Genomic DNA, 21,160 nt, shown 5'->3' with positions numbered 1-21,160 from the left:
TTTAACGACACCATGGAGTAATGTTTAAGAAAATAATTGTGTAAAACACTAAACACAAAGTAATGATGTCATTAACTTAACTGAACATTAACAACTCAAGGATAATACAACCGAAGATTTTCTGTATGCCAGGTTCAGGGTACCAGGGTACCATCCCGGTAGGTCAACTTATAATAATCATTCTGATTAGTCTCTACAACTCGGTATAGGCCTTCCCACCTCGAATTTAACTTGCCCTGTGGTTTAGATCGGCTGATGGAGTTCTTCCGTAGAACCAGGTCTCTTGGTCTGAACTAAAGGTGTCTGACTCGGACGTTGTAGTAATTGGCTAGGATGTTCTTGTACAAGGCTATTCGGGCTGCTGAGGCATCCTTTTTTTCCTCAGTTAGATCGAGGTCAATTTTTCGTTTTTCATCATTCACCTCAGCAGTGAAGGTTGCCATGCGAGAACTTGGAGTAATAAACTCAGCAGGGACTACGGCCTTAGATCCATAGGTTAAGGCGAATGGTGTTTCTTGAGTGGCAGATCTCGACGTGGTTCGATAGGACCACAGCACACTAGGGAGTTCGTCTACCCAAGAGGATTCGAGCTGATGTAACCTAGTCTTGAACCCATGGAGGAGCGTTCGGTTGGAGTTTTTAACTTGTCCATTAGATTGGGGGTGTCCCACCGAGGTGAAGTGTTGTTTGATTCCCAGGTTCTCACACCATGCTTTTAAGGGATTATCCGCAAATTGCTTCCCATTATCTGAGATGATGACTCTGGGCAAACTAAAGCGACAAACCACGCATTTTCAAAAGAACTTTTGAACGGCCAAGCCAGTTATGCTTCGCAGGGGCTTAGCTTCGACCTATTTCGTGAAGTAGTCGACGACAACAACTATATAGGCATATTGTTTGCTGCCCGAGGGAAGGGTCCAATAATATCTGTCCCCCATTGCTCGAAAGGCCAGGGGAACGTGATAGGGACCATGAGATTGGTCGATTGGTGGTGCTCCGGAGCATGGTGCTGATAAGAAAGGCAACAGAGTAGCAAAAGTTGGGCATCTTGTCTAAGAGTTGGCCAAAAATAGCCGAGAAGCAAGGTCTTTTTGACCAGCATCCGATAACCAACGTGAGCTCCACAGAGTCCCTCGTGTATCTCTTGAAGGATGCGCTCTCCCTCTTTCGGGGTGACGCATCGCAACCATAGGCCGAGATAAGATCGCTTATAGAGGCAGCCGTTGTGGAGTGCATATCGGGCCGCCTTGCGCTGCACTCCTCTTGCCTCGGTCTTGTCATCTGGAAGAATGTCTTGACCCAAAAACTTGACTAACGGGGTCATCCAAGTGTCCCCCGATGCCACCGGATAGACTTTGTCCTCCACGTAACCGGGTTCGGCCAGAACCTCCACGAGAACTGTCTTGTTGAGGGTAGAAAATGAAGTAGAGGCAAGTCTGGACAGAGCATCAGCTCGCCGGTTCTGAGACCGGGGTATCCCTTGAATTTCAAAGGACTCGAAATAAGCTGCCAATTGGTGGAGTTTAGAGAGGTACCGTTGCATGGATTCCTCCCTGGCTTCATATTCCCCTAGTACCTGACATACAACGAGTTGAGAGTCACTATGAGCCGTGATATGTCAGGCACCAAGTCGGCGGACTAGTTGCAAGCCCACGATGACAGCCTCGTATTCAGTTTCGTTATTGGAGGCGGGGAAATCAAAACGGAGAGCATATAAGTACGCATCTCCGTGAGGGTCTTCGAGGAGCAGTCCGGCTCCGCTACCCTCACTGTTAGAAGAACCATCTATATACAAGGCCCATCTTTGAGGCTCAAGCATATCCGACGTAATGTCTTAGTCCGCGGGAAGGGTGAGTTCTGCTAAGAAATAGGCAAGGGCTTGGGCCTTGATGGCAGTTCGCGACTCATATGTGAGATCATATTCCTCGAGCTCAATGACACACTTGGTGAGGAGTCCCGAGACTTCAGGTCGGGACAATATCTGCCAAATAGGCTGATCTGTTCTTATTCGTATGAGGTGATGTGAGAACCCGTAATTTTCTTAATTGCGAGGTTTTATTTTCTATTAATTGCACGTTTTTCCACATTTTATTTATTTGAAAAATTGTGAAAATAATTTTTATGAGTAAAGATGGTTTTGAAATCATTTTTTTCTAGTATAAGTTAGTTTATAAGGTTTTAAGAGTGTATACCGGATGGGGACCCACTAGTGCAGTAAGTTTGATAAAATTCGGTCAATTAGGTTAAGTTGTATATACCGGATTTAATTTATCAGGTGTAAGGAGATAATTAGAAATTACCTAGATGGATTATCATTGGAGAGACAAAAGGATAGAGTTGCATTAAATAAGGGTGACAAGTGTCACCTTGTGATTTATTCTTGACTTTGACCATCTTACTTACTTTTACCAATTAACCAAAATTGACCAACAATTCATCATTTTCTTCATCCTTATGGCCGAATATCTTCAAGAGAAAAGAAAGGAAAAAGTTCTCAAATTTCTTACTCCAATCTTGCTCAATCTAGCAAACCAACCGTTTAAATTTCCAATTTCTCCATAAAAACCCTTAGTTTAGTGATTGTGAGGTGGTTAGTGAAATGGTTTGGAAAACTAAGGTGCTAAGTTGTCTCCTTTCTTTGGTTTCAAGGTGAGTAGCTAAGGAATCTCTCTTTTCTATCTAATGATGTTTAATTAGTGGCTTGTGGTAGTCTAAGAGGTGATTTTGTGGGTCATTTCATGATTTTGGTTGAGATTGGTGAATTTTTCAATTTATTCATGAATTTTCTGTTTTTATATGTTTAATATTGTGTAGCCATGGATGATGGTCGGGAATGGTTTAGAATGAAACAATAGTGCGTAAATTGTGGCTATTTGCGGAAAATTTCCGCTTTGAAAGGAAATTTCGGAATTAGGATTTCAATTAACCCCATTCTGCCAAATACTATTTCCCCTAGTTAGAGGCCGAATTAGTCTTGGATTAAAACATTAAAGTTGTAGAGAATGATATTTTATAGTTGCCTGCAAAATCTCAGCCTAATCAGAGCAACATAGCCTGTGAAAAGACCGAAATACCCCTGCTGCCCTGTTTCTGTCCGAAACTGATAATCCGCTTCTGTAATTGGTTAGTTTGACCGGTAATACTATTGATTTCGTTGTTGATGTTTTCTTAAGAAATATATCCTGATATCTTAGCTTTTAGATGGCTTTGGAATCACTTGAATTGGACTCTGGTAGCCTGAATTATGGTTATTTAACCAGAATGCAGTTCGCTACCCTGTTTATGCGGTTCTGGTTTGGTACATTGAAATTTTGACCTAGTTTCACTACAAATGGGATTGAGTGGCCTTCTTCAACATTGTACCCCTTTCTTTTAGTTTCGAAAAGATGTATATTACACATCCATCCGATAATCGTAGCGCCGGTTGTGTCCAATACGCTAAACGATGTCAAAACTGTTTTTGAGTTTTAGGGTTTAACTTTCATTTCCGGTCATTTTCCTAGCTAAATTTTGTACTTGAATGACTTTGAGCCTATTGAACGGCTGTTGTAATGAATTTATATTGCGTATGACTTTGGGATTGATTGAGTAAAATAATGAAACCATAAGTGGTTCGGGAAAATAGGTAAATACAGAGGGCATGCTGCCCAAAATTTTAGGGCTACACGATTCCTTCAATTGAGTTGATCTTAGTACAAATGAGGGGTTTTGGGGGTTGTTTGTAACCCTAGAACCAACTGTTATCTTTTTGCTCAAAAGTTATAGTTTATTCTTTTGTACTAGTACTTAACTTGGAAAGACGTACGACATGTAGTCGAGCCTCACTTGTACATTCCGTTTACTCGATTTTGGAAGTGAAACTTTCAATTGTTTTACTTTGATGATTTTAGGATTTCTTGGCGATTAAAGCCAGTTTGAAGTGAAAACTTTTGAAGTATCTGTACTTGAACCGGTGAGTGTACCACTCACCTCATTTGCTGTTTAACTTGGTTTCTACCCCTGCAATCTGCGATTTAAATGACTGCACTATCTGTTTATTCTGTTTGAGATGAGAGTGTACTTTATCACACTTGTTCTCTTGTCTGTCCATATGCCTATTTACTGTGTATGATCTGTTAACTGTATCTGAATCTGTTCGGACGTCGTTTGGAGGCTGGTATTCAACGACCTTTCTGTGACCTCTGAGCTCAACACCTATGGCTAGTTACTCAAGTCGGGCTGGCAAGGGCCTGGTCGATTAGATAACGAACCACAGTAGTCTGTTTTGAGATCTTTGGGTATTGAGACTCTTAATTCCGGTATAGAGCGCAATCTCACCCTTTTCTGTTACCTTTGTTTTCCTTACAGGGTTCCATGTTTTGAAACCAAAATTTTTGGAAGAAAAGAGTTAAGTTAGTTATAGGACTTCTCTTGCTTATGCTCCTTTGTAATTGAAACCTTAATTGTATTTTGTGTAGCATGAATACTTTGGCTTGTATTTTTGTTCCTTTGTTCAAGACTCCGATGTAAATATATGTAGTTTCCGATTGTTCGTTTTCCTTGGATCCTTTCGCATACTATGTTGGGTTTGTGTGTATCGACTCCGTAGTTCTGGCGAGAGTTGGGCAGGCGGTCCGCCGAACCCTTTGGTTCGTCTTAGGGTGAGGTGGGGCTGTCACAGGTGGTATCAGAACCACTTCGCGTGGTCTCTGCGCGGAGAGAGTTTGGGCCAAGTGGTGTTATGGTCCTGCTTTCGTGAATGCGTCGAAAGGTATAAGTGCTCTTTTGAGCGTAAGCTATGAACCGTGCATGTCATAAGTGTAAAAATATTTATCATGGGACTTGAGGAAGTTAGGTATGTATGTCGGGTAGGAATCTTTAATATGGATGATTTACGCTTGGGACCGGCCGGCTCGAGTTGTGAATTATCTTAGATGGGATTCTTACGCCCGGATACGAAAGAGATGAGAGCCTAGGTTAGAAAGGATTGGGCGAACTAGAAATGTCATTCTATGGAATTTCGTGTGATTTGTTCAGGTGTAGTTAAGCGTGATCAACCTTGATTAAGATATAAATGGGGTTGTTCTCGTAGATTATGACGGAGCCCTAGAGGGGGAAAAGCTTTTCGTGAGTTATTTTTGTACTCGTGAACTAGTCTGTCTATAGTACTTTTGGATGACCCCGCTACTTTCATGGATCTCTCATATTTGTATCTAATTGACTGCTACTGTGTGACTGGTTCGGTACAGTTGTGTGTATATATATGTTTTTGATCTGTGAGTACCTCTTGTTATTTGCTTATGCCTATACTTATCTTTAATATTATCTTTGCACCTCGACCTTAGATTGACTTAGATCAATGGTGGGCACTCGTAGTGGACGAGACTGCGGGCGTGGAATTAGGCAACCCACGTCTGAAAGGGGCACTGGGGGAATCTCGTCTGGACCAAACCCTGAACCTAGGGTTGATCCCAACATCCAAATAGCTGCTGCCATGCAGCAAATGACTGATTTGCTAGCTCAAGTGGTGCACCAACAGGGTCACAATCCTAACTCCAACCCTGGGAACCCTGGTAATCACGTGGAGAGCGAGGACTGGACCGTCGAGAGGTTCCAGAAGTTTGCCCCACCAAAGTTTATTGGGGGACCCGATCCAGATGTAGCCGAAAGGTGACTAGAGAAAATGGTGAATATCTTTGCTGTCCTGCACTACACGGAGGAACGGCATGTGACTTTTGCTGTTTTTCACCTGGAAGGGGCGGCCCGTTCCCGATGGAACGTAATACGACAAAAGTGGGACCGAGAGCAAATGCCCAGGACTTCGGTGAACTTTATGCGGGAGTTCAACGCTAAATTCTTCCCTCCTCTAGTTCAAGAACAAAAGGAGGATGAATTTATCCGGTTTCGTCAAGGGGCCCAGACAATGGCTGAGTACGAGAGCCAATTCACTCGGCTATCCAAATTCGCACCCGAACTTATCGTGGCCGAGCAACGAAGAATACGGCGATTCGTCTAGGATATGAACGTGGAGTTCCAGGAAGATCTAGCCATATCCCAAATTAACGCCTTCAGCGATGCCGTAGAGAAGGCGCAACGAGTAGAGAATGCTAGGTTGCAGGTGAAAAACTTTCAAGTCAAGAAAAGGGGCTTTCCCGGGAGTAGCTCTGAGCAAAAAGGTACAAGTATATCCCCTAAGATTGGAAAGGAAAATGGGGGAGTACGACAACCGGGGGTGTCGCGTGATGTCTCTCAGGGGGGACCGGTCTCTGCTACTCGTGGTCTCTGTGAATATTGCGGAGGGCCAAATCATACGGAGGCAAATTGTTGGAAGAAAGAGGGAAAATGTCTGCGCTGCGGAAGTACCGATCATCAGATTGTTGACTGCCCAGTTCGATTACGAAAAGAAAAAGGGACCCCGCAACCAACTAAGACTAACCCTAGACAGTCGGAAAAGGAAGGGACTGGATTGAAAATACCGGCTCGGATATATTCTTTAGAGTACCATCAGATCCCTGACTCGTTTGAGGACGTAGAAGGTACCTTAGATTTTGAAAGATTCCGTTGATAAGAAAATTTTGAGGACGAAATTTCTTTAAGGGGGAGAGAGTGTGAGAACCCGTAATTTTCTTAATTGCTAGGTTTTATTTTCTATTAATTGCACGTTTTTCCACATTTTATTTATTTGAAAAATTGTGAAAATAATTTTTATGAGTAAAGATGGTTTTGAAATCATTTTTTTCTAGTATAAGTTAGTTTATAAGGTTTTAAGAGTGTATACCGGATGTGGGACTGTTGATCTTGGTTGATCAGTCCTTGGTTTTGATGATTAACAAACCAAAATGTAGATTTGGACTAATGTTTTTATGTGAGAAATTTCTTAGAACAGGTCATTGATCCAAAAGAGAATCGAAAAGATTTGAATCAAAGAGAAGTTAAGAAATATGAAGGTTCGGACGTAGAGTATCGGGCGCTCGATAGAGGATCGGTCGTCCAACTGACGACGATACTCTTCGGACGCTTGGATCGGACGCTCATTCATTGCTTCGGCCGTCCGACACAAAAAGAATGAACGTTGAACATTCTGATTTCTATTGGACGCAGGGTTCGGACGCAGAACAAATGGTTCGGACGCAGAGCAAATGGTTCGGACGTCCGACAGGCCAACGGCTAGTTTCGACAGCATTTAACATTTGACCGTTGGAGAGCCTTTTGGAGCCATTTCTCACCTTCTATAAATACCCCAAAGCACAAGAAGACACGGACTTTTTGGCCAACACTAAATACAAGCTTACAAGTGAGATCTTTGAGTAGAAATATTCTTTGTTGGTTGTATAAGGAGTTGGGAAAGTTGGGTTGTGAGGTTGCTCAAGTGAAGGTTACTCTCTAGGAGGAGTAAAACCTTGGTGAAGGTGAACCTATCACTTGGAGTGGTAAAACCTTGATAAAGGTTGCCTCACTTGTATAAAGTAGTTCTTAATTGAATGGGTAAGCTTTCAATTGTAGCTAGTTGAGGGTTTACTTGGAGAGTAGTAAAATTTCTTTGCTCAACCAAAGTATGTTTGAGGTGAGGAAGGAGTGAGCCTTCACTTGTACAAGTTGGTTAGCACTACCATCACTTGAAGAAACTATTTGGTGGATTCAACTCCAAGTTTGGAAGAAGCTTGGGAATTTGATTGGTTTGAATTTCTTTTACTTTATTGTTACTCTATTTTGTGCTTTAAAATTGCTTATATTCTTTGTCATTGTATTTACTTGATTACTTGTTTGGTTGAGTATTTTGGTTGCATCGGGGCTTACAGAGACCCACTAGTGCGGTAAGTTTGAGAAAATTCGGCCAATTATATTAAGTTGTGTATACCGGGTTTAATTTATCAGGTATAAGGAGATAATTAGAAGTTACCTAGATGGATTATCATTGGAGAGACAAAAGAATAGAGTTGCATTAAATAAGGGTGACAAGTGTCACCTTGTGGTTTATTCTTGATTTTGACCATCTTACTTACCTTTACCAATTAATCAAAATCGACCAACAATTCATCATTTTCTTCATCCTTATGGCCGAATATCTTCAAGAAAAAAGAAAGGAAAAAGTTCTCAAATTTCTTGCTCCAATCTTGCTCAATCTATCAAACCAACCGTTTAAATTTTTAATTTCTCCATAAAAATCCTTAATTTAGTGATTGTAAGGTGGTTAGTAAAGTGGTTTGGAAGGCTAAGGTACTAAGTTGTCTCCTTTCTTTGGTTGCAAGGTGAGTAGCTAAGGAATCTCTCTTTTCTATCTAATGATATTTAATTAGTGGCTTGTGGTAGTCTAAGAGGTGATTTTGTGGGCTATTTCATGATTTTGGTTGAAATTGGTGAATTTTTCTATTTATTCATGATTTTTCTATTTTTATATGTTTAATATTGTGTGACCATGGATGATGGTCGGGAATGGTTTAGAATGAAGCTATAGTGCGTAAATTGTGGCTATTTGCTGAAAATTTTCGCTTTGAAAGGAAATTTTGGAATTAGGGTTTCAATTAACCCCATTCTGACTGGTACTGTTTCCCCTAGTTAGAGACTGAATTATCCTTGGGTTGAAACATGAAAGTTGTAGAGAATGATATTTTATAGTTGCCTACAAAATCTCAACCCAATCAGAGCAACATAGCCTATGAAAAGATCGAAATACCCCTGCTGCCCTGTTTCTGTCCGAAACTGATAATCCACTTCTGTAATTGGTTAGTTTGATCGGGAATACTACTGATTTGGTTGTTGATGTCTTATTAAGAAATATAGCCTGGTATCTTAGCTTTCGGATAGCTTTGGAATCACTTGAATTGGACTCTGGTAGCTGAATTATGGTTATTTAACCAGAATAGTTCGCTAACCTGTTTATGCGGTTCTGGTTTGGTACATTGAAGTTTTCATCTAGTTGCACTACAAACTAGACTGAGTGTCCCTCTTCAACATTGTAGCCCTTTTATTTAGCTTCAAAACGGTGTATATTGCACATCCATCCGATAATCGTAGCGCCGGTTGTGTCCAATACGCTAAACGACGTCAAAACTGTTTTTGGGTTTTAGGGCTTAACTTTCATTTCCGGTCATTTTCCTAGCTAAATTTTGTACTTGAATGATTTTGAACCTATTGACTGGCTGTTGTGATGAATTTATATTGCGTATGACTTTGGGATTGATTGAGGAAAATAATGAAGCCATAAGTGGTTGGGGAAAATAGGTAAATACAAAGGGCATGCTGCCCAAAATTTTAGGGCTACACGATTCCTTCAATTGAGTTGATCTTAGTACAAATGAGGGGTTTTGGGGGTTGTTTGTAACCCTAGGACTAACTGTTATCTTTTTGTTCAAAAGTCATAGTTTATTCTTTTGTGCTAGTACTTAACCTGGAAAGACGTACGACATGTAGTCGAGTCTCACTTGGACATTCCGTTTACTCGATTTTGGAAGTGAAACCTTTAATTGTTTTACTTTGATGATTTTAGGGTTTCTTGGCGATTAAAGCCAGTTTGAAGTGAAAACTTTTGAAGTATCTGTACTTGAACCGGTGAGTGTACTACTCCCCTCATTTGCTGTTTAACTTGGTTTCTACCCTTGCAATCTGCGATTTAAATGACTGCACTATCTGTTTATTCTGTTTGAGATGAGGGTGTACTTTATCACACTCGTTCTCTTGTCTGTCCATATGTCTATTTACTGTGTATGATCTGTTAACTGTATCTGAATCTGTTCGGACGTCGTTTGGAGACTGGTATCCAACGACCTTTCTGTGACCTCTGAGGTCAACACCTGTGGTTAGTTACTCAAGTCGGGTTGGCAAGGGTCTGATCGATTAGATAACGAACCACGATAGTCTGTTTTGGGATCTTTGGGTATTGAGACTCTTGATTCCGGTATACTCGAGTATTACCATTACTGTTTCTGAATGAAGTTCGGGCCCGGTAGGGGTATGTTTGGTGGACGGAAATTGGTGTAAAGTGGGGTCTACGGACATGTTGGTTCTATCTATGTTGACGGAAAGTCAACGGGTTCGGATCAAGTACTGCAAATGGAAATCTGGCTCCTAAGAGTCACTTGTATCCTTTTCTTTGAATCACTGTGTCTAATTGCTTTCCTTTATATCTGGTATATGTATCTGATTGGTTAAACGTGAAAGGCCATGATTTTACCCCTATATGTTTGGTACCTCATTGAGCGCAAACTCACCCCTTTCTGTTACCTTTGTTTTCCTTACAGGGTTCCATGTTTTGAAACCAAGATTTTTGGAAGAAAAGAGTTGAGCTAGTTGTAGGACTTCTCTTGCTTATGCTCCTCTGTAACTGAAACTCTAATTATATTTTGTGTAGCATGAATACTTTGGCTTGTATTTTGGTTCCTTTGTTCAAGACTCCGATGTAAATATATGTAGTTTCCGATTGTTCGTTTTCTTTGGATCCTTTCGCGCATACTATGTTGGGTTTGTGTGTATCGACTCCGTAGTCCTGGCGAAAATTGGGCAGGCGGTCCGCGGAACCCTTTGGTTCGCCTTAGGCTGAGGTGGGGCTGTCACAAGTGAGCTAAATAAGGTTTCAATCTCCGAGCCGCAAGTACTAGCCCCAACACGAGGTTACAATCTCTGTGAAAAAGACCGTCTTTTCCTGATTTTCTTTACTTATTCCTATCTGATGATAGCCTTTGAAGGCATCTAGGAAACAGAGGATCTTGTAACCTACAGCCGAATCAACCAAGGTGTCTATCTTTGGCAGTGGGTAATAATCTTTTGAACCAACCTTATTCAGATCCGCAAAGTCCATACACATTCTCCACCCTCCGGCGTCCTTCTTAACCATGACAGGGTTGGACAGTCAGGTGGGGTATTGCACTTCTTTAATCATCTGTGTCCGCAAGAGTTTATCCACCTCTTCAGTCACGGCTTTACCACGTTCCGAGTCGAAGTGTCTCCTTTTCTGCTTAACAGGCTTCGCTCATGGGTCAACATTCAGTTCATGTACCATGAGGTGGTAGGATACTCCCACGACCTAATCAGCAGTCCAAGCAAAGACATCCTGGTACTCTTTGAGAAGATTAACCACATCGCCCTTAAGTGGCTTGGGCAAACTAGCGCCGACGCAGATGGTTTGCTCGGGTTTTGAAGGATCCAAAAGGACTTCTTCGACCTCATCACCGGTCTCCAGCTTTTCAAGCTTCCCGGATCGTTAAGAGTCTATGCAGTCGATCGAGAGGATGTGACATCTCTTACCCTCGATTTTCAGTTCGGCCGATGACGAAGAGGCTGCCTAGAGGGTGGCGAGGTAGCATTCTCTAACGGCACAGACATCATTGCTGACCTCGGCTATGCCTGCTGGCGTGGGGAACTTGAAAATTAAGTGGTACGTTGAGTACACCGCCCGCAGCGCATATAGGGTAGGTCGCCCTATGAGCAGATTATACGGGGAATTAGCTTTGACCACAATAAAGTTGATGGGAACGATTCGGCACCGATGATGTCATCCCACTGTCACCATCATTGTAATCATCCCTTCAAAGTGAACAGCATGCCCCCCGAACCCTACTACCGGAGTTCTCACGGGTATGAGCTGATCTCTTGTCAATTTTAGGTTTTTCAAAGCCCGATGGTACATGACGTCCACCGAACTTGCGAGGTCAACATACACCTTCTTCACGAGGTAATTATTGGTGAGCAACTCAATCACCAAGGTTTCGTGACTGCTGGACGCAGTCGGAACAGGGTCACTTGGGCTATAGGTGATTGTTTTTGTAAGGCAGGAACTCGTCTCGGCCTGATCTGAATTGACCTGTCTATAGGTCCTCTTCTGGGAGTTTTGGCTATCTCCTCCCGTCAGACCTCCGGCTATAGTGTTAATGACCCCGACTATGTTTGGCTCATAATCTAGCCCATAGCCAGGGGATCCATCTCGGGAAGGATTCTTCGTTTCCCTAGACTTCTTCAGCAGCTGCTTCTGGACCCTCTTCGGTTCTCTCGACGGGGTTCACCTCGGCTACTTTCCAGACACGGTTCGCCCTAGTGGTTGCGGTGAGGGTCACTCGTATTGTCTTCGTCTCTACGGACGAATTGCTTCAAGTACCCCCACTTAATCAGTTCCTCGATATCTCTTTTCAGGTCATTGCAATCCTCGATTTCGTGCCCAATGTCCCGGTGATAGGCACAGTAGAGGTTGGTATTCCTCTTTTCCCTTCTTCCAGCCATTCTGGGAGGAGCCCGTCCGAGGCGATTCTGCTCCATGATGGCAAGGATATGGGAACAATTAGTGTTCAGAGGTCAGATTGGAATCTGGAACGGCTGACTTTTCCTTGGCAATTTTGTCAAAAACGCTCCGACGGTCTCGGCCAGAGTTATGGAAATCACCCATAGCACTAGCATCACCTCGGCCTAATTCATTCTTTTTTCGGGGATCATGCCTGGGGCGTGCCACCTGAGTTTCCTTTTTCAAACGGTTCAGGTTTTCGGCCTGTATGCCTTTTTTGACCTTTTTCTAGAGCTCTCGAAGCATCCGGGGATACTTCTTGTGTATCGCGGTGTTAAACACCCCGATAACAAACCCATTGGTGAAGGCGGCTATGGTTACCTGCTCATTAAGATCAGGTATCTGCACGCTTTCATCTTAAAACCTCTGCACATAAGCATTGAGGAACTCCCCTGGATTCTGTTGTATATTTAATAGATAAGCCGAGGTCCTCGTCGTCGGTTTGGAAGAGATAAATAGATGGAGAAATTTGTCCACCAATTCTCCTAGAGTGGAGATGCTCCTAGGTTCCAGACCCCAAAACCATTTTCGAGCTGTCCCCTGCAAGAATACTGAAAAAGCCCGGCAGATGACCGGATCGGGAATATAATACAATCGGAATGCCAAGATGAAGGCATGAATGTGGTCCTCCGAGTCACCTCGGCCATCATAAGATGGTATGGTGGGCAATTTGAAGTTTGAGGGGAGCCTCTCCTCATTGATGTCGTCCATGAAAGGCGGAACCCTCATGTAGTCCATTCCTGGCCTTCCTGAGTGCCGAGGTTCCTCCTTGACTCATTTCCCTAGTAGGCCCCTTGAGAATGCCTTAGAAATGGAGCCAATCCTAGAGGTGGCCTTAGAGGAGATCGGCTTCGGAGTACTCTTGATTGAAGGTTTCCCCTCGGATTCCTCATCAGATGGGAGTTCGGGAGACTCATCCGACTTTCTCTTAGAGGATTCAGCTTTTTGCTTGCCTTCCCTCTTGAAGTACCTCCCTAATTCTTCAAAAATATTAGGATTCTCAGATACAAACTCGGCCATTCGGGCTATGGCTTCTTCGTTTGTAGTCTGATTCTCTAGGGACCCCTGTCCTCCAGAGACATCTTCATGTTGAGCTGCAGCACCTGACTCAGCTCCAATAGTGAGAACCTCCTGCTCTTAGAACGCGTAGGTTTCATCCTTTGATGTTTTCGGGTTCCCACAGACGACGCCAATTGAAGAGGTGATTTTCGAGTTCAATGGACGGTACCTGAATGCGGGAGTAACTCTCTCTTGAAGTGGGTACGGCCTCACAAAAGTCACCTGCTCAAAGTGTTAGAGATGGGATAAAGTCCCTCGGTTTACCTCCGACGGTCTAGTTAGTTTCTATTGGAGGATAGTCTTTTTAAAGGGTTTGTAGACAATATACCTTGTAGGAACCAAAAAGGAAAAATTCCCTCCTTCTGAGTAACCTCCTTGTATTTATAGGGGACAAATGGAGAGAAATGGCGGTCGGGATCAAATTCCCATGCCCTGACAGACTGAGCATGTCAGTCTGTCCCACCAGGCCTGTTAGGCAGGTCCTATCAAATGTCTTGCCCCTCTGCAGGCATCAGACTGTGACCTGGCCTCAGTGGTCCCATCAGGCGTCATGAAACTTCACGATGAATGCCTCGATAGCCGAGGCGTTCAGGATGACTGGTAGAGCCGGAGCAAGGCTCATCTCGGTAGGGTGATCCAGAACATGGACAAGCAGGATGGGGGAGCCGTCTTGAAATAAGCCGAAATGGGAAGGCCGAGCCGAAACTATCACCCTCACTCCTCAACAAGGATAAACTAAATCCCTTTTTCTAGTCAAGGAACAACGGAAGATTTGGTTCGACATAAATTGTGAGATCTAACTAATTTTAGTTTTCCTATTATTTCTTGGTATTCGTATATTTTCGGCTTTATTTTCTTATGGTTGTTGTATTATTCAATTGTCCCGTGCCCGAATGTTAGATTAATTCAATAACCTAGAGCCAATTAGAATAATTAAATCCGTAATTGTTTGATTGTTCTAAATTAGTGACAACTGGCATAATCAGGGTTATGTTAGGGAAATATATGGGCTAATTTGTAGACAATCCTCGTAGCGTGTTGTCTGGTTAGAACAGGGTTTCTCTATGTTTTACGGCAATTGTAAAATTTAATTCTATGGTCGTATTTAGGATTATTTTGCAATTAGGGCAATAGCTAACGGTTGTACCTTAGCTATCGATAATTACGGAGAAATTGATTGTCATCGTTTGTTTGACAATTATAACTTGTTTATCAATTTATATGTGGAATATTATTGCATCGATGATCAATTAATTAGAAGAACCATTTCCGAAGTTGATTCTTGACTAGAGCTGTCTAATACTGTTTGAGTTTTTACCTTATTGCTATTTAGTTGTTATTTAATTCTTATTTGACTGCAACATTTGATTAGTATAGCTCATTGTTAATTTCCTTAAAATCCCCCCATAACTTGAACTTTAGTAGAAACGAATTACTCCCAGTCCCTGAGGATACGATCATACTTGCCCTATATACAAATTATAGATTTCTCGTGAATAAATTCTGGTATATCGGGTCAAGCAAACTCTTCGGTACCAGGGTGAATCAAGTAACCTATTGCACATTTAGAGTCCCTGCACCAGTACTAGAATTGACACGAAATTACTTTGTTGGCACTTAAGATAATTATTATTATTACACAGGCATCGACAACCTGGTATTATTAAACTCCTCTTCTTCCACATATTTCTATACGTGTCCAATATGCTTCCGTTGTGTGTTTTTGGGTACTAACATTTTTTTTCGATAGTATTGTATTACAGGGGCGGATCCGCCGTCCATTTTAGTTTGTTTATTGTGCGGCCCTACGATGTTATATAGAAAAAGCCTTATAATGTGAACATTAATAGATTAGAATCTCAAGCTTCGATCCAATTGGAAGACATTAATAAAAAAATTATAAGGTTTTTAATTCAACTTTCTAACCTTCCCTTCATTTCTTTTCCTTTTGTAAGGTGAGGACGGTCACCTCGGCTTACTCACCCCGGACTACCCTCGATGAAGTCCGTGAGTGAGCTCACCTCGGCCCGAGATCGTCCACGCCGAACCCCGCTACTCCGTACTGAGGATGCTAAGTACCGTATCAGCACCTGGATGAGGTCAGCTGAACTAACAAGCTATTAGTATCCACTGCCTTAACTGGAAGGCCACATGGCTTCACTTTATCGGGAATGCATGTGGTCACATGGCATAAAGCCTGGGCCACTGCTGCGTGTCAGGTCAGAGTCGCAAAGTGCAGGTCAGAGTCGTAAGATGCAGGGCGTGGGGCCCGTGGGTTTAAACCTGTTGTCTTTCCCTCCACCCTGCTCCTTATAAATACCCCTTCCTTCTTTCCAAACAAGTAAGCGTACTGTTACATCCATATCTATTATTATTCTCACATAATTGACTTGATCGTCGGAGTGATCCCAGGGGATAAAGCCCCGCCTCTTACTTCGGCCAAAGAACATCCAGTATAACGCTGCCTCGCCTAAGAAAAGACCTCGCTAATTCAGCTCGGTTACTTACCCAAAAATCACACCTTCATATGGCTTGGAAAGCCAACTTTAGAAAGAAAAGCTTGTAAAGTTTTCTAGCTAAATATTTAAAGAGCAAAATGAAAATAAAAGGAACTTTAAGGTGGCCAAGTGTAGTAAACCGTTTACGGCAATCAAAGACCATTTTGGAACATCAGATTGTAAGAATTTAAAATTCTAGAAAAAACAAAAAATGGATAATCATAAACGTTTAATATGGTGTGACAGTTAAATGAATGTGTTTTTTTTTGGGATAATTTCAGAAACCTCCCTTAAGATTTTTGACAATTTCATTGAGATCCCCTGAGGTTTGAAAAATTACACATACCTCCCTTGTCATTTAAAATGATAATACTACCCTTAAATATTTTAATGAAATTCCCTTGTTTGTTATTCTTATATTTAGAATGACTTTAAAATTATTTTTTCATTCTTTTTGCTTCTTATTTTTTTTTATTTTAAAATTATTTTTTCATTGTTTTTGCTTCTTATTCCTTTTTATTTTAATTTTTTGCCAATAAAATTATAAAATTACCACTATTATCTCTAGTTTCTATTGTAATCAAATGTGGAACTAATGATTTTTTTTTATGAATTAACTTTAGACATAATCCGGTGTTTTTTGCCAATCTTTGTTTTCTATTTTTGGTATTAAAATTAATAATAAATTAAAAATAAATTGTCCAAAATCACTACTAAATTATGATAATCCCACAACTCAAAAAATTCATCAATTCTGAATCAATTATTTCAACATTTTATTTTCTATCTTATAAATCTAAAACCATAATAAAATACCATCAAAAGTATCCTATTATAGTGATAAAATCATTATTATAGTTGTTTATCAAATAGTAGGTATAGACATGAAAAATTCGACACATTTTCGATATAATTACATTAAATAATCTTATAATTTTATAGGGATAAATTAAAACTCATTACACAAGGGCATTTTTGGGTATTCATTTAAAAATTTGACCAAGTCAATATTATTTTAAAGTTTTGTTACTAAAACTATCAAATCAAGGGAGATATGTGTCATTTTCTAAACTTCAGGGAAGCTCAATGAAATTGTTAGAAATCTCAAGGGAGGTTTTTGAAATTATCCTTTTTTTCAATCAGTGCTATGTTTGCTAATTTACTCCTATGCTTACTTTTACACTGTGGGATAGATGGATCTCAGGGTCTAGGTTGTCTTTGTCTTTTTTGTTTTTTAACCAAATATGATATTGGTTAATCTGTACCTATATTATGGAAAAGGAGTTATTAAAAAAGTGCACTCTACTCCTAGTCATATACTACCGGGACTAATGTATCCAAAGGATCTAGGCTGTCCTTGTCTTTTTTTTGCCTTTTTTTTTTCTTTTGTTGATACAATAATATTAGCTAATCTACACCTAATCCTGACCCAACACTATGTGAAGTAAGGTGTGGCCAAAAAAGTATCGTTGAGCACCTTTTAAATTAAATGCAAACTAGGGGATTAGATCTGCTGGAATGAAGGTACTATGGGAAATGGGTGGCAAGAAGAGTGCTCTTGAGCTGCTTCTGGATTAAATGCACTACTAATGATACATGTCATTCTATTAGAGTGTGTAATAGTACCTTTAAATTCTTTATTAGTTTGTATTTTAGGTGATCGAATCCTTGGGTTTGCACTTAATTCAGAAGATGCTCAAGTGCATTTAATTCTTTTTACACAAACAATTGTTAGAATAGGAGAGGTCAGTTAATATAAAGTTGGCACAGGAGAACTAAAATGCGGGAAGGGAAAGTTTAAGTAAAAAATAATTGTTAAGATGACCATTCTTTGACGGATTTTGTTTTTTTTTTTTTCCTTCTAAACTTTTGTGCCTAAAAAGTTGTTAGAATAGCAAGGACGATTTAATATAAGCTTGTCATTAGAGTATTCAAAGTGGATCATAGGGGTGTTTAAGTGAAAATATAATTTTTAGAATATCAAATTTTTAGTTTTATAAATTTTTGGTACTTAATCTACTAAATTGTTTTTCAAATAATTGTTAGAGTAGTGAGTGTATTTTAATATAAAGTTGGCATATAAGGACTTTAAAAAAAATTGGAGTGTAGGAAAGGGGGTTTAAGTGCAAAATTAACTCCTAAATGGCAATTATCTTTATTGATCTAAGTTTTTCTTTTAGATATTTTTGTCTAAATTATTATTAGAATATTGAGGACAATGTAATATATGGGTGGCATAGAAGGACTAAAAAAGTATGAAGGTTTAAGTGCCAAAAATTGTTAAGACAGGCATTCTAATTTGTCAATTTATATATTTTTTCCTTTCAAAATCTTTTAGAACAAATAATCTTAAGTTGTGAGGGTAATACTTTCACTTTGCATGCTGGTGAATTTTGCCACATCACTTGTGGGGAAGGTAAGTGATACTTTTAGAACTATAGGGGCGCTAAATGATATTACTAGAAATTCAGGGACGATTTTTTTTTTCAAAGTATTCCACTTTTTGAACAACTTTAGCAGTTAAAAATATTTTGAAAGGCGGACCAGTGATGAACAAAATGAGTGATTGGTTTTGACTTTATCAGTTCAAACATCTGAACCATCAATTCAATCATTTTAATGTATTTTGAGCTTGAAAGAGTTTGAAGTGTCGGAAATCATTACGAAAACCAAAACCTCATTGAGATTGGGACTCCTGAATTGGGACTCCCGAAGAAAAAAGGTCCAAAAAGAATAAAAGGTTCTCCTTGAAGAAAAAAATCATAACTCAAACAAAAATTTGTCTAATCCAATTTAAACTAGCCTCAACTTCCAGAAGAGCTTTGAGGTTTTAAACCTGTAATTAAGTTAAATATTTGAATATACTAATGAGAAAAATGGATGTAAATTAGGATAGATTGGAAAAAAGAGGAAATATGATGAAGGATTCGTGGCAAATGGTATACAAGACGAGAATTTACATCCAGCAGTAGAGGCAAGCTGGTTATTCTGGTAACCTCATCTTCTCCAACTTGCCCTCTTTTTGTCAACAAATCTCATCTTTTATGCCAGGGAGAAGGAGAACGCCAAATGGGATACATGTAGTGACAAAGCCAAGATTTTTTTCTCAGGCGCCCAAGAAGTTTTCTAAAAAAATTATTTTAATATGTTATGTTCAAAATAATTTCCATGTATTTAAATATATGACATCTAAAAATATCAAATATTAACTTTAATTATAAAGGTATGTTTATTTTATAAATATACAACATAGTCAAATGAAAAATAAGACAAAAATAAACTTTTCTTATATCTTATAATATCACAAACCATCCAAGTTGCACATTATGAAAAGATGCTCCAACATGTCGCCTATGCAAAATATATATATATATATATATATATATATGCAAAATAAATATAAATATTTTAATTAAAAAAGATAAAAGTTATGTTAACATACACCAAAATTTCAACCCCTTTTCTTAAAAGAAAATTGAGTTTTACATTCCTTTTAGAAGTAAATTTATCTATGATTGAATCAGTATTTTTCAACAACTTTCTTTTCTATGTATACAATTAGGCAATCATTTAAAAAATTATCTTCCATCTTGTTTTTTAACTATCTTGATTATCTTCATAATTGAAAATATTCGTTCTATACTTATAGTTGATGCAACAAGAGTGAGAACGAGTCTAATCAATTGGGTTAAATTGTATATTTATATATTAGCCAAAAAAGTAATTGCTTTTGTTTTAACTCATTGATAATTATGAATTGGATCATTTATTATAATGTAATCAAATTGGGTCAATTTACTATGGATTATTGATTATATGTTTACTTTTTTTAAAAGTTAAATAACTAGCACAATAAATAATAAATAACTTTTTTTGAAGAAAAAAATAATTCAATGGTGGCTAAATCATATATATATATATATATATAAACTAAAATTATGAAAATTAGGGGGCTAACTCTGTTTTACACCCATATTTACACACTGTGAATTAAAACTTTCAAAACACAGCCCCGCTCAGCACCCCTTGGATGCATGGCATTAACAATAGTAGATTGTGCTCTGATGCCCTAGTTCAGCTTAGAGCAGTATTAACTAGGTGAATATTTGACAAAAAAAAAAGGTGAATATAAGGTTTTTCATTCAATTTTAAGCCCTTTGTAAGATTTAGAATTTGTTTTGAAAGATAAGATGTAAAGTTTTGTAACTAAGATTAAGCAAAGTGAAAATAGAAAGAACTTTAAAGGTGCAAGTGGAATAAACCTTAAAAGGTTAACGTAGAGTGATTTGATCATTAGAAGTCTTGCCTTTGCTGTCTAGTCAATTATACAAGCCACATAGAGGAACACTATTGTATATAGACAAGAGGAGACTCTTCCATTTTTTTTTTTTATCCTCTCATCCCTTCTCACATGCATTTTACTATCTATTGTCAAGTACATAATTCGAACCGCTTTTTAACTCCAATTGTCAGGTACATGATTCAAACTTTGAACTTGGTATGAAAAAGAATCTAAGAACCCTTTCTTGATCATTGGGACGAGATTTGATAGAGTAATTAAATGGCTATTATAAGAACTAATTATGTTTTGTGATGCTTGAATTGTGGTCTATCCATGAGGACTCCATGAAAAAAAAAATTCGTGTAATGGTTTCCTCATCAACGTTAATATTGGTCTTAAATGATCGCCAGCTAATGATTTTCTCTATTTTCTAAATATTCTTGTATTAAATATGTTACATGGTATAGAATATCACAATTAGATATCATCCAGCTTCTTTAATTTGTCATTTTTAGCAGGTTGAACATTGAACAATGAATCACATTGATCAGAAAATAAAAGATGTTTTTAGCAGGTTGAACATTGAACAATGAATCACATTGATCAGAAAATAAAAGATGAAATAGCATAAAAAAAAGTTTAAGAAAAGTTACACCCTTTAGACTTTTGCTAAGATAAAGAATGCAAAGAAATGCGAGTGGCTACTAAATAGCCTCCTTTTATTGTATGCGTTCGCCAAAATATTGTTATACATGAAAATATAATCATGTTGATGCAAAATTTACCATTTTGTTCCCATGCACTTTTCTCTATTGAAAAGTAACACAATTTAGATCCCCTTTTTTTTTTTGGTCTATACTAAGTAATTGTTGCATGAGAATTTTATTGAGGAAAAACAGAAGCAAATCAAAATCTTTTGTATTACTGAAATACATGAAAGGAAGAGAAAAGTGAATCTCGCATACATGCTTTGTTAATTGTCTGCTGGTTTTAAGGATCATTTGATCATTAATTTCAATCCGTAGTAGCAATGAAGAAGCTTTCAAAAGTTGGGATCATAAACACTATTAAACA

General features: G+C 39.1%; 2 protein-coding genes across 2 annotated transcripts; both read right to left on the bottom strand.

The window, feature by feature from the left end:
- Nucleotides 1–293: 293 nt before the first annotated feature.
- LOC113699843 (uncharacterized) lies at nt 294–1,819 on the bottom strand. Its single transcript, XM_027220197.1, has 3 exons — nt 1,655–1,819; nt 960–1,576; nt 294–771 (listed from the first exon to the last, which is right to left on the bottom strand). The coding sequence occupies exons 1-3, from the start codon at nt 1,817–1,819 to the stop codon at nt 294–296; spliced, it is 1,260 nt and encodes a 419-aa protein (XP_027075998.1).
- Nucleotides 1,820–11,467: 9,648 nt separating this feature from the next.
- On the bottom strand, nt 11,468–12,225 carry LOC140010675 (uncharacterized). The gene is made up of 2 exons (XM_072057985.1): nt 12,068–12,225; nt 11,468–11,918 (listed from the first exon to the last, which is right to left on the bottom strand). Exons 1-2 carry the CDS (start codon nt 12,223–12,225, stop codon nt 11,468–11,470), a joined length of 609 nt encoding a protein of 202 aa, XP_071914086.1.
- Nucleotides 12,226–21,160: the final 8,935 nt, after the last annotated feature.

Source organism: Coffea arabica, chromosome 7c (genome assembly GCF_036785885.1).
Source record: "Coffea arabica cultivar ET-39 chromosome 7c, Coffea Arabica ET-39 HiFi, whole genome shotgun sequence".
Classification (NCBI taxonomy): domain Eukaryota; kingdom Viridiplantae; phylum Streptophyta; class Magnoliopsida; order Gentianales; family Rubiaceae; genus Coffea; species Coffea arabica.
Note: the sequence above shows the minus strand (reverse complement) of the source record. Positions and strands in the feature narration are given on the sequence as shown.

Coding starts and splice junctions, on each gene's coding strand:
- LOC140010675 (XM_072057985.1), bottom strand. CDS start 12,225: ATGGAGCAGAATCGCCTCGGACGGGCTCCTCCCAGAATGGCTGGAAGA. Junction 11,919..12,067: donor GAGGAACTGATTAAGTGGGG/GTACTTGAAGCA, acceptor GAAGAAGTCTAG/GGAAACGAAGAATCCTTCCC.
- LOC113699843 (XM_027220197.1), bottom strand. CDS start 1,819: ATGCTTGAGCCTCAAAGATGGGCCTTGTATATAGATGGTTCTTCTAAC. Junction 1,577..1,654: donor CTGAATACGAGGCTGTCATC/GTGGGCTTGCAA, acceptor GTTGTATGTCAG/GTACTAGGGGAATATGAAGC. Junction 772..959: donor AATCTCATGGTCCCTATCAC/GTTCCCCTGGCC, acceptor TTGTCGCTTTAG/TTTGCCCAGAGTCATCATCT.